The sequence below is a fragment of the Branchiostoma floridae genome, chromosome 17 (assembly GCF_000003815.2).
Source record: "Branchiostoma floridae strain S238N-H82 chromosome 17, Bfl_VNyyK, whole genome shotgun sequence".
Classification (NCBI taxonomy): Eukaryota; Metazoa; Chordata; class Leptocardii; order Amphioxiformes; family Branchiostomatidae; genus Branchiostoma; species Branchiostoma floridae.
Window position 1 is genome coordinate 10,888,692 of NC_049995.1, and position 12,817 is coordinate 10,901,508.

Here is a 12,817-nt window from a genome sequence, read left to right on the forward strand (position 1 = left end):
AAACTCACTTGAAATTATTTGTCATACTGGAAACAATGTCATTTTCTTTTATCCTATGACATTTTAAAGAAGATTTTATAATATGATTGACGTAGTTTTTGAAGATGAATGTAAAATATTTGAGTCGTTTCTTTGCAATTGTTTGTGTTAGCATTTTTATCAGATCCATACAGTTTTAAATGCACTTTTAATGTCTCACCATTATGTATATATTTTTGCACAGAGTAACATGATTTTAAAACGTCATTTGTGTCTTTGCATTATGTTGCTAATAATTCTATGCTAATTATGCAAATAAGAACTTAATTTATGTGAGCAATGAAAAGTTCACATAATTCTACTGCATCGTACATCAATGAAATGCTGAGATGATTTTCATTTTCTTGGAGGGAGGGTGGCATGGCTTATGTAAAGAAAGATGGCCAGAACCAACACTGCCAAAAATGCTTTTTCTTGTTTATCTTGTTTTGCTTTCTCACAAAAATTTATCTTCCAGGAATAGAATTATTTTGTCCCCAAGAAATCTTAGAAAAAATGTGCTTGCAAATTTTTGCTTGTCAAGTTTCTGAGACGATTTGAGATTTGTTTTCTTGTATTTCCAAAAATGCTTTTTCTTGTTCATCTTGTTTTGCTTCCTCACAGTAAATTTAGCTTCCATGAAGACAAAAATTCTTGTATTTCTCAAGAGTTGAATCTGGTTATAGAAAAACAAGAATTTGCTTAAATCTCTAGAAAAAGTTTTGTAGTTTCTCGTTTTGCTTGAATTTTTATCCTACATTTTCTTTCTGCAATAATATTTTTCTTCATATGAGAATTTTCCATGGGGTAAGCAAAATAAAAAAGATATCACTTTTGGCTGTGAATGAATATGCATAAATGTCATCGGCAAAATGAATTTTAATATGTGGTCTTTTACCTTGGACTTATGTCTTTAATTACTAGGACGACATCCATTCAGCACAATTATTCATGGTCAGTTTTCTGTTTCAATTGATCAATAGACTTTTAAAATGAGATCAGTTGGACTGGCTAAAGGGGAATACAGCTAGAAGCACGCGTTCATGCAGTCATTCAGTTTTCGGCTCAGAACAGGCCAACATGCACCCATCACCGAACATACCTGTCCTTGGTGCTGAACACCGGACATACACCCATTGGCGAACATACCTGTTCTTGGTGCTGAACACCACACATGCACCCTTCGCCAAACATACCTTTCCTTGGTGCTGAACACCGGACATACACCCATTGGCGAACATACCTGTTCTTGGTGCTGAACACCACACATGCACCCTTCGCCAAACATACCTGTCCTTGGTGCTGAGCACCACAGGTACACATCAGCGAACATACCTGTCCTTGGTGCTGAACACCACACATGCACCCATTGCCGAACATACCTGTACTTAGTGCTGAACACCACACATGCACCCATCGCCGAACATACCTGTTTGGTGCCGTACACCACACATGCACCCATCGCCTAACATACCTGTCCTTGGTGCTGAACACCACACGTACACATCAGCGAACATACCTGTCCTTGGTGCTGAACACCACACATGCACCCATCGCCGAACATACCTGTCCTTGGTGCCGTACACCACACATGCACCCATCGCCGAACATACCTGTCCTTGGTGCTGAACACCACACATGCACTCATCGGCGAACATACCTGTTCTTAGTGCTGAACACCACACATGCAACCATCGGCGAACATACCTGTCCTTAGTCTGAACACCACACATGCAGCTATCGGCAAACTTACCTGTCCTTGGCGCTGAACGACATACATGCAGCCATCAGCGAACATACCTGTCCTTGGTGCTGAACGCCATACATATACCCATTGGCAAACATACCAGTCCTTGGTGCTGAACACCATACATGTACACATCAGCGGACACACCTGTCCTTGGTGCTGAACAACATACATGCACCCATCGGCGAACATACCTGTCCTTGGTGCTGAACACCCACACAGCTGTCCCTGTACAGTGCATACACACGGGACCTTTCCTCCTAATATAGTTACGTGTACAGCACAGAATATGGCTCCCCTTGGTGTTAACATCAGATTCAAGATTCTTAAGTGTGCCCTTACACTTTTCAGAGGTTAAGTTGGGTTGAGTTTATTTAGATTTGTAAAAAAAATCTTTGCAGCACTCCTCCCTCTATTTCCTGGCACAGCTTAGTCTGGTTGTAGATTGAATCCTAAGATTTTAAAACCAGGCTAGTCCACAATAACTAAATTTTATCCGCTACAGGCATTTGTGGAAATGAACTCCAGGGAAGTAGAATGCATCCCAACACACAGTCACAAACGTGCACACACTTGCACTCACACAGACTCACACATCAATAAATGCATAATAGAGAAAAGAGAGAACTAGACAAGCAACCACTTCTAACGTCCCGTTTCCCTCTGTTATCCTACCGCCCAATGCAAACTTCTCGCTCTCTCCCTTCCCCCCTTCTGCCTGCCCTGCTCATTTGCATACCTTTCCTGATTGGTTGAGCCGATAACGAGTTTATTTGATCACCCTGTCTGGTGCGCACAGGACAGGTGTGCCATTGAGATGCCATATCTTCATGCGAAATTTGTGTGCTCGATGGAGCAGAAACATTCCCGACACAATCCAACCAGATTTCAAGGTCCCCTACGACCTCAATGGACTAATCGATATACTTTTAGGTTTACTTCATATGTTAATGTATCTTGTGTGGATTTCTGATACAACAACAACAATACCCAACAAGACTCTGCAAATAGCTTTTAATAGCAAGTCCATTTCCAGTTCCAATATTTAGTTCATTACATGTTTGCCCATATTACTTGTTTTTTGTAACAAACAATTTTGTAACAACCGATTATCAATAATTTATATCGAGTTAAAAATACTTGTTTAAAAATCATTTAAAGTCTTAATGACTATTTGTACAGATTTTTACATTCTATATATTTTGAAGATATTCTACAGTGGCAACATTGTCACTTAATTACTGGTAATATGCTGTAATGATGTCATCAAATTACTGATCCAATATGTTCTTTCACGGAGGTTTATAACTTTTACAAGCTCCTTGGGTCTTTTTTTTAATTACTGGACTGTAACTGGCACGGATTTTCAAGTAGTCAAATGGATGTGGACATGATATGATCTATAGCTGTACAGCCTGTATAACTGTCCTTCTGTCTTTATGTAAGTATTACACACCAGTTTTTCTGAACAACCTGTCACACCTTTGCATATTTAATTGTTGAAAGATTAGAATGGATTACCTGGTGTGCTTGGCCAAACACACGAGCTGTAGCAAAGCCACATTGCACTTACTAGCTGAAAAAGTGTCATACTTTGTCCTCAGTCTGAGGTTCAAGCACTTAACTGACTTCTTCCGATACTTGGTGGTGACAAATTCCACTGTAAGATGTAATTCTAGCGAAAAACGAATTTTTTAATACATCCTGGCTTGATATCTCTGAATACTTGAAGGCACAACTAACGCTACCCGTGGGTAACTTAGATCCGTTTTGTTCTTACAAACAGGGTATATCAAGTCGACAGACGCAGGTTTCAAAATGCAATGTCTTAAATTCTATTGCAGTGTGAAAGACTTTGATATCCCTGCAACAGTGCTATGTTTCAGTAAACAACGGATATAGGTTACCCGATGGATAACGGTAAACAAGCGTTACATGTACTATGTGATGTTAGTATTCAATTAACTAAAACTAGATGAGTAGAAACTGTATCTTTTTGAGGGTCTTCAAAATGATTCTGGAAGCAGCAGTAGCTCTATGTAAGAAGCTTTTATCAGATGCTTCTTGCTTTATGTGACCATCTTTGTCTTGGGTCCTTTCCAAGTCTTCAGATGTCTTCACAGCTTGGCCCTGTTGGCTTCAAGGAATGGCTTCAGGTACTTGTGGTAGGACTGGTGCACCTAAGGATGAACAGGTATCATTATAAACTAAGAACTTGTGACGTTGATATGTATGAAAGTAAACCTGTTGAGAGAAAAAACATCATTTATCATATTGTAAGAAATAATCAGTCCAGTGACTCCAGTCAATTTACAAGTTGTGATATACTGTAAGTTCTGTTGGCTAAAACAGTTGATTTCTTGTACTTACATCAGTTTTGTTGAGAGGAGAAGCCTTGGCCCACTCCAACAGATGTTGGTAGACGTTCCCATCGTAGCGCCCCAGTATGGAGTTCAGGATCCCGTCTGGGAAGTCGAAGGCGTCGACAAGAGCCACGGCGTCAGGACGGAGCTTGGCCATGAGGGTGTTAATGTGACGTCTGGCTTGGCGGACATCTGTGCCGGTCAAGTAGCCGTCCTGAAAAAGGGTTAGTGGATATTGACTTCTGAGTAGACATGTTAACCTATATAGTTTGATGAATTTGTGTTGATAGAAAGTTTCTTGTTCCTTATCAAAAATGTAACCTCCCTATAAAAAGACCTCCTAACGCTACTGTCACATGCCAAACAGAAAAAGAGGCACCGCCAGGTAGCTATCATAATTAGGTCATTTTTCTGCACTTTTGTGTGTGACCCCGCCATGGCCATATTGGTGACCCTGTGGCTACAAGGCTATTTTTGGGCATGGCTGGAGCCCAAATTATTTTAACTCAAATTTAAAATCAACCCTGGGCCCGCCAACAAATAAATACCGTAACTTAATTATGAACACAGCAAGGGGTACCCCTAAGGTCCACCAAATTGTGGCTTTAGAACCCCAACAGTGTAACATACCCTATTTGTTGTATTGTGCAAATATATGGCTTTGTGTATGCAGCAGCATGGATATCCTACCTCCAGAAAGTCTCCGCTGTTTGTGACCAGTCCATGTAGAGCGTGCAGCTGACACAGCCTGGTCAGGACAGCAGAGATGGAGCTGTCCAGTCTGGAGTCTGTCAGCCTCTCAGCAAAGTTCTTCACCACAAAGTACTGGCTGTGGGCCTGGCAACATCAAATATTCAAAGTTCTTATCATCATTTTACACTTTACCCTAAAAAAGTTGGACCTTCTTGCACTCATCTATTTGACTACCTGACTAATTTTGCTTTTTATGAATAACAAACTTCTTCGTACACAACCAAGAGGTTCCTTCAGCAGACGTTTCAGTGACCAACTGTCTGTCACCTTCGTCAGGGCAATTTGGACTATAGTTCAAATTGCACTGCAGCATAGGTGGCGCTGTTAACAAATAGCTTCCAAACAAAAAGGAATGCATTATTTACAACTTGTTGAATCATTAAGAAGTTTATTTGCAGGTTCATGCCCGAGGGCTAATTGCCAGTGCAATGGTAAAAACATAAAAGATATACAAATGACAATGAACAGTTACAAACAATATTCTAATCTAATCTAGTTGTAGACATTCTACTCTAATCATTGTTGAATAAAACGCTTGGTCGTGTGACTGTGTACAAAGAATTTTATTCAGTGACCTGATGACATTATTCACAGACAGCTGTGCATCATGTATCACATCAGAAACAATCACTATAAAACAACAAGGTATACAGAGATTTTCTAACCATTGCTGCCTTGACAAGATCCACAGATGTGGCATTCCAGGCGTCCGGTTGGTCCTTCCCAGCCTGCCTTTCATTTCTCAGCTGCATGGCGGCCTCATGGACCAGCCTTTGAAGAGGTTAAGAGAAAGACATCTTTTAAGAAACTGCATTGACACTCAACTGTAACTCTTTAATACTTACGCTAAGATCACACATGCCCCAGTGCCGGCAAGGAGTGTATTACCCATGCTAGGCTCTGAAACCACAAAGCTATTCTAGTGGACTGCTGGATACTATGTTTACAGTTCTATTTGTCTCCGGGTCCTGGGTTGATTTTAACAGTAAATTAAAAAATTCCAGAGACCCAGTCGTGCCCAAAAAATAGCCCTGTAACCACTTAGGACCATGCATTAAAGAGAAATGAAACACCCCATACACTACCCAGCAGGGCTTCATTTTCCAATTATTCACATAGCATATTAACGAGTACATTTTCAGCACTTTGTAACCATCAAGAGCATTGGAGTCATCCTTGCTCCCATGGATACGTTGCAACGAAAGTAACAGTAGACACAGCAAACATTTTTTATCCCTACCTAGCTGCCCTGTGTCTGAAGGCATCACACAGAGCCCCCAGATCCAGCATGTTCCTGGTTCTACTGGCTGCAGGAACCGGCTGTACACTGGACAGGTACGCCACCGAACCAGCCAGCTTCTCACCCTGCAGGGACTGGTTATAACTCTTCATCAGGTACCTGGGTGGGAAAAGGATGCCATCCATGTAAGATATCAAAGGAACGTCTTTTCCTGAAGAGTGTCAAAGCGTCAGATGAAACTTCAATCACTCGTTCCATCTTGTTCTATTCCTCATGTGTGTATGGACCTATGCTGCCGTTGCAGTCAGTCTTGCTACAATTAAAATGTGTCTATATTCTGAAAGCTCCCTGTCAGTGAGCTTTCAGAGTTTCCTTACTTGAACTGTTTTCTTTTCATTTTAAAGAAAGGAGTTATGCTGCACTGTTTAGATTTATCCTTCACCAGAGGAAGAGAAGTGGCAAAGAAACATGACCAAGGGAAATCCAAGGGAACGACCCCGTATGAAATGGACAGACAAGATATGGGGGGAGATCTTTACATCCTCACTTTACACTGAGTGCTAGCCTAAAAGAAAGACTGTCATCAAGGCTCCACATCTAGGTACAAGCACGTCTAACCCTTACCTGAAAGATAAACCAGATAGTGAAAGACTGTGAGTATTTAGCATCAGTATGACGATAGGGAGTATGACAATTACGAATTAGCTTATGGATTGCCTTGTCCTAACCTAGCTGTTTGAAGCATCATGACGGTGTTCTCTCCCTCGTAAGTTGCCCCAGGAGTCTGGTTGGCGTAGTGACGGGGCAGCCCGCTGGCGTGAGAGTACCCGTGTCCTCCACACGCCAGACGACACTCCTCCATTCCCATGTTTGCCACCCACGATGTCAGAGCCTTCAGACCGGCGGAAAGGGCATGTAGCTGTAGATATATATAAAGGGTCAGATTTAGGTGTAAAATTCCAAATTTTGCCATGTTTATTCCATGATGGATAGTATGTGCACAATGTCATCTATTCTCGTCCGTTGCCAAACAAAGTTTTAGACCATACTGTAAATCGTACAATGAGCAGATAAAATGCTGAAAATTGTTTAGAAAATATCAGAAAACAGATACTTATGTCGTAGAATGCCCGACCTAAAGTCAATTTCAAATGTGAAAAAGGAGAATGAAGAAGGTATTGTTTGCTTGCATTCATTTGGTGTAATGTTACCATACTGTGATACCATACTACTTTTTTTCCTTCGCACGCTCGCACCAGTTTTGGGGTTCCTATACGATGTCATCCATATATCTATTAATCAAATCAACATAGCCTTATGGCTAAACACTGCATGCAACCGGTACCCCTGGCATAAATGGATGGCTAATTCATATTCTACTAAACACAGTCACTTAGTAACAATATAAGTATGTTGTGACTTTCGACCTCATCATAGATTACCTGCACATCATATAAACCATGATGAGTTCAAAGGATTGGATTGACGTCTATGTGTCATATTTCAGTCTATTGTCTTATGTATATTTTCATATGTTGCTCAGAAAAAAGTAGTTTTCAATATTACCTCAGGTAGGACACTGATGTCTCCCTTCGAAATCTGGCTGGAAAATGTCATGTAAACAGACATCATGGTTTGTCCTGTGAGCCAGAAGGCGTAGGCAGCAGCCAGGTAGGGGAACAACTTGTACTGCTGGGTCACATAGTCCAACACCTGGGGCTCAGGTTGGCTGGGAGGATGAGATTTGATACTTTAATTGCTGATATATGAGCTTTGCCTATCTGAAGGTTTAAAAGTACATTTTGTACTTCCCGCAAGCTCAAATAATTGCCCAATCTTTCAAATGTGTAATTCAAATGTGACAATATTTCCAACCATTTGTTCTCATTATGAGGTTTTCGAGAAATACTTTGAGATGACATTGAAGTTTGGGGGTGTAAGATAAGTGTCTTTTTGTCTTTCAAACTGCTTTATCTAGGGTTGTGTCCTTGTAGCTCAACTGGTAGCAGCCTCACAGTTGAGCTCCTTTTTCCAATCGGTTGGTAACAAGTAAAGAGAACCAAGTTCAACCCTAGAAAGGGCATTTCGTTTGGGGTCGGGATGGAAGGACTGGTGCCTCAAACATTTCAAGGGGAAGGGCTAGCAATCCCTCCCTGTATAACTGCCCTATGTGATACTACGAGGGTCCAACGAAGGAACGATGAATGATCGAGAGCTGGATTTAATTTGCCCATTCAAAATAACACAACTCACCCCGGCTTCATCTCAGACTGACGGCGAACACAGCTGTAGCGAGTTGCTATGGTAACAGCCTTTGCCAGTGCCCTGCCGGAGTTCATGACTATGTTTGCTCTAATCAGCACCATAGTACCATAAGCCAGCTTGGTACTTGGTGGCTTCACGTAGGTACCATCGGGTTCAACCTGAAACAAGTACATTTAGAATGTGCCAAGATAAGAGATTGCGATCTGGCACAATCAGTAGTATTCTACTAGTGAGATTGCAATCAGGGTCTTGATTTTTGTCGATAGAGAATGCAATCAGAGTACACTCAGTGATTCTACCGGCACAGATCCCAATCGGAGTCTCTGTCAAAAGGACTTTGAGATCACCATCTCTATCGATAGTCACCGAATCTGCAAATACAATCTCTACCTACCATATATACCACTAATTTAATTAACCTTATATGTTTTGACATGTACATGAAAATATGTTACATAACACATATGACACAATTCAATACATGTCAAAGTGAGGTACAGTACATTAGTAAAATATAATATGTCAGAATCAGTTTTTGTCAACAGTTTTACACAGTAAAGCAACTTGAAGTTCTTAGCCTTCTTGTTTTCTTCAACCAAAATCTGGTCGAAGGGAGGCATATTATAATAATATTATGGTACATTGTTTGAACGTTCATTTATCAGGGTGACCATATCTAAAAAATGTGCAAACTGACCTTTGAGTACTTCATGAGCATGTTCTCTCGCGGGATCCTGACATTGTGGAAAGCCAGGAAGCCGTTGTCAACGGGGCCATATCCAAACTTTGGCCCGATGTCACCAACAATTACTCCTATAAAAACATAAACATTTAAACAACAAACAATTGGTCACCAGTACACATTTTCAAGTCCTCTTCCACCATCAGGGTAGGCTAATTTGTAAACGTATAATTATTTGGAGTTGTCAGAGGAGATAGCCAGCCATAGAGGAACACCAAAGATTGCAACCCAGGGGGTTCTTGGTTGGCTCTTAAACTCTTTTGGCAAATTGTTCAGCCAATTGGCAAATTTATTATTTACCGGTAACCTCCATGAAAATTGGAGGTATGGTTTCTACTCCAAGCATTGATCACTAAGTGTGTATGTGTGTGTGTGTGTATGGCAGAATCTCTGGATAGATTGCGATGATACAAGTTTTTGGTATGTGGGTAAATACTAAAGGTCATGTTAACCCAATGGTCCTCCTCAACTTTGGGCCTCCTGCTGGCTGAGGTTGGTTCTGCAGCAGACCTTCTGTTTGTTGTACTTTTGTCCTGGACATGCTGTAGTCTCAATTTTTTGCAAATGTAACATGTTTTTACCACATGAGTAAATCCACAAATGTGGTGAATTACAAGTAAACAAACGTACCAGGCAGAGGCTTGTGGTCCTGGAGACTGCGAATTTGCACCATGAAGGGATGGGGGCCGTAAGACTTGCCGTGGATATACAGCTGAGCCATCAGGACACAGTAGTTGGACGTCTTTCCCACTGGAAGTGAATTTTAAAAAGCCCTAAAGAGGGTATCTCATTGAAGATCCTGCAAGTTGCCGAACGATTGGACAGAGCGCTCAGCAAATTCATTAATAAATTTTATGATAAAGCTTTGCGTGTTTTGTAACTTTTTTTTCAGTCATTGTGTATGTTTACCTCTTTAAACCAGAATGGCAATATAAACATGATTCAGGCAACAATTGTCTGTTACAGTGTTCTGGAGGTGAACATAAGACAAACCAAGCCTGGGAAAGAATGGACTGGATGTTTAGTCCTGTGGTTTAGCAGCATTTTTTTTTACTGGATTTTTTGCAACAGCTTTGGGTATCCAGAAGACTTGTCATAAAATTAAGTCACTGTGGCCTCCATTCAATAAAAAAATGTCAAAAAGGTTTAGAAAACCTACGTTGTCCAGGCCACCACTTGTAGGCTGTGATAGTCGGAGTGTTGATGACAAACTCCTGGGTCTGGGGGTCATAGGTCGCCGTTGTTTCCAGGCCTCTGAGGAAAGTTCCTGGTAATAAAGATGTTGAAGAGAAGGAGTTGAAGATAGACAAGCATTCTTGGAACTCCTTATAAGCATTCTGGCTCAGGTTCTCAGAGAAATCTGGGCCAGAATTCTGAAGAATTCCCAAGAATTCTGGCTCAGGTTCCCAGAATTCTGCCAGAATTTTCCACCAGAATTCTGCCAGAATTCTGCTATAATTCTCCAGAATTGGCTTGCTTTGTTCCTGGAGACATGTAATTGTAATCTATAGATTACAATTACATTTTTTTAAATCATCGTAACCTTTTAAAATACCATACTTGTAAATGTTAATTCATTTAGTTAATCGATTTTCAAATTTTAAAGTTTGTTCGGAACTAAACTGGTTATTAGTAAATTTTGCCCACCCAGCAAGTATATTTTGGATGGACATTTTTATATCTCTTTAATGTCATCTACAACGTAATGAAAGATGATGACTACAAAAATTCAGTTCACATTTTAATACCGCCCTCAATTGTGCCAAATATCTGTATCATTTCTCACCATGTCCCATCTCTGTCTGTGCATAGGTCCCAATGATGACGTAGTTCTCTGCCAACTTCAGCCACTTGTCCTTCTGCTCTTGTGTGGCCTGTCCATACAGAGTGGGCAGGAACATGCTCACATGTAGGCCAAAGGACGGTGAATCCGACCCCCCGACAGCGCTGAATTGTTGGGAATAAAGGGAGGACAAAGTATTGAGGACTGACCTGTCTTGTGTTAATTATCATCAATTATGCAAATGAGGTCTTTCACTTGCAGAATTGATATCAAACGATATTCCTTTATGTCAAGTGTTTGAGAGTACTTTGATGGAATGCATGGGATTTATGCAATTATGCAAATTAGACTGATTTGCATAATTAGTGTCTAGCTTTCATTAGAAAATCGTGACATTCCGCCGACCCTTTCAAGTTATTCTTTTTTGAAATCGCAAAACATTATTGGTACCTGCAGTATCGAAGAAGATGCTAGGGGGCCCAAACTTACACATGAACACCACTTATTCTCTGTCTCACATCCCAAGAGCCATGATTATAGCATGTCCAGAACATGGGATATCGAAACAAGAAGTTCTGCTGCAGTACGTTAGAAAACCATAAGTAGAATTGAACTTGACCTTAATGTGTTTTCCTGTCCCTTACCCACCTGCCAAATATCTTAATGATTCAAGTTATATTGACAACAGACACACAAACAGCAACAAAACAGAACCTTTTTGGAGAGGGTGTAGAAATTCAAAGGGGCGAAGTAAGATCAGAAAAAAACATGCAAACACCTGGCATCAAACCCGGGTTGGCAGATTACAAATCAGGCACACTACCGATGTTGCCACAAAAGCTCAGAGCTCCTTGGCATGGACGGTAGGCTGTACTTGAACCACACTGTTACACTTAGGGGAACCAAAGTAGAAATTCGAGGGGCGAGTAGGAACAGAAAGAAACAAACATGCCGACACCGGGGATCGAACTGGTTTGGCAGATTAACTTTAACCAAGTACACTACCGATGTCGCCACAAAAGCTCAGAGCTCCTTGGCAAGGTCAGTAGGCGATACTTGAACCCCACTGTTACAATTGAAAGGAAATGAATGATGAGAAACTGCTGACAGACATGTACCTGCGGTAGATCATCATATCCTGTGCATCAGTGAGGTTCAGTTTCTGAATTTTTTTGGTCATCAGGATACCCTTCTTCAACTGGGTCTCATACTGCTGTTCATTCGACAAGAAGTTCAAGTCTTCATGTTGGTAGTCGGGGTCATTCAGGGCAAGGGACTCTGAGAGGGAAGATTGATTGAAATGTAAATTTGCATGTTGAATACACCTTACCTACATGAAATAACAAATTACCATATATATTGACAAAACTGTATCAGCAGCTTTATCTTGTTTAAAAATGTCTGTCAAGTTTGATTTTAATGCGGCAATCAACTATTACATGTCAATTAGGCCACACCAATTTAATTTGTTGGTTCTCAGATTTAAAAAAAAAGACACCAAACTGTAAAAACATCATGATAATGAAGCCTGAGGACCAGGTGTATTTGTGCCTTAGGACATTCAGTTTTATGCATATTCATTCCTCTAGCTATATTTTCACTTTTAAAAATCCGTGAACAAAGAAATTAAATTGGCGATATACTGTGCTGCTCATTTCGCATAGTTACACAACTTGAAAGTCCTATACATCAATCTATCAACAAAATTGCTATTTGCTTTACTGTGTTAACATAGTGTTTGAAGGTCAGTCATCAAGGGGTCAATCTCGGGCGGGTCATTGTCCTAGCAGCCACCACAGCGGACAAATATGATTGGATAATGGTAAATGATATACAAGGTCACTCAAGCAGCTTTTGAAGTTGCACTTTGTCCCTCACAGCCAGGCTTATGTGTTACAGTACACGT

General features: G+C 40.7%; 1 protein-coding gene across 1 annotated transcript in view; it reads right to left on the reverse strand.

The window, feature by feature from the left end:
• Positions 1–2,895: 2,895 nt before the first annotated feature.
• LOC118404017 (peroxisomal acyl-coenzyme A oxidase 1-like) overlaps positions 2,896–12,817 on the reverse strand; it is an 11,783-nt gene continuing 1,861 nt past the window's right edge. The window contains exons 2-14 of the mRNA XM_035802941.1: positions 12,030–12,189; positions 10,915–11,075; positions 10,288–10,395; positions 9,759–9,878; positions 9,084–9,199; positions 8,375–8,544; positions 7,688–7,850; positions 6,850–7,040; positions 6,122–6,280; positions 5,547–5,652; positions 4,819–4,965; positions 4,136–4,342; positions 2,896–3,945 (exon numbers count right to left, since the gene is read on the reverse strand). Of these exons, the coding sequence (XP_035658834.1) occupies positions 3,883–3,945; positions 4,136–4,342; positions 4,819–4,965; positions 5,547–5,652; positions 6,122–6,280; positions 6,850–7,040; positions 7,688–7,850; positions 8,375–8,544; positions 9,084–9,199; positions 9,759–9,878; positions 10,288–10,395; positions 10,915–11,075; positions 12,030–12,189 (1,871 nt within the window). The 3' untranslated portion in view covers positions 2,896–3,882. The remainder of the gene's footprint in view (positions 3,946–4,135; positions 4,343–4,818; positions 4,966–5,546; positions 5,653–6,121; positions 6,281–6,849; positions 7,041–7,687; positions 7,851–8,374; positions 8,545–9,083; positions 9,200–9,758; positions 9,879–10,287; positions 10,396–10,914; positions 11,076–12,029; positions 12,190–12,817) is intronic.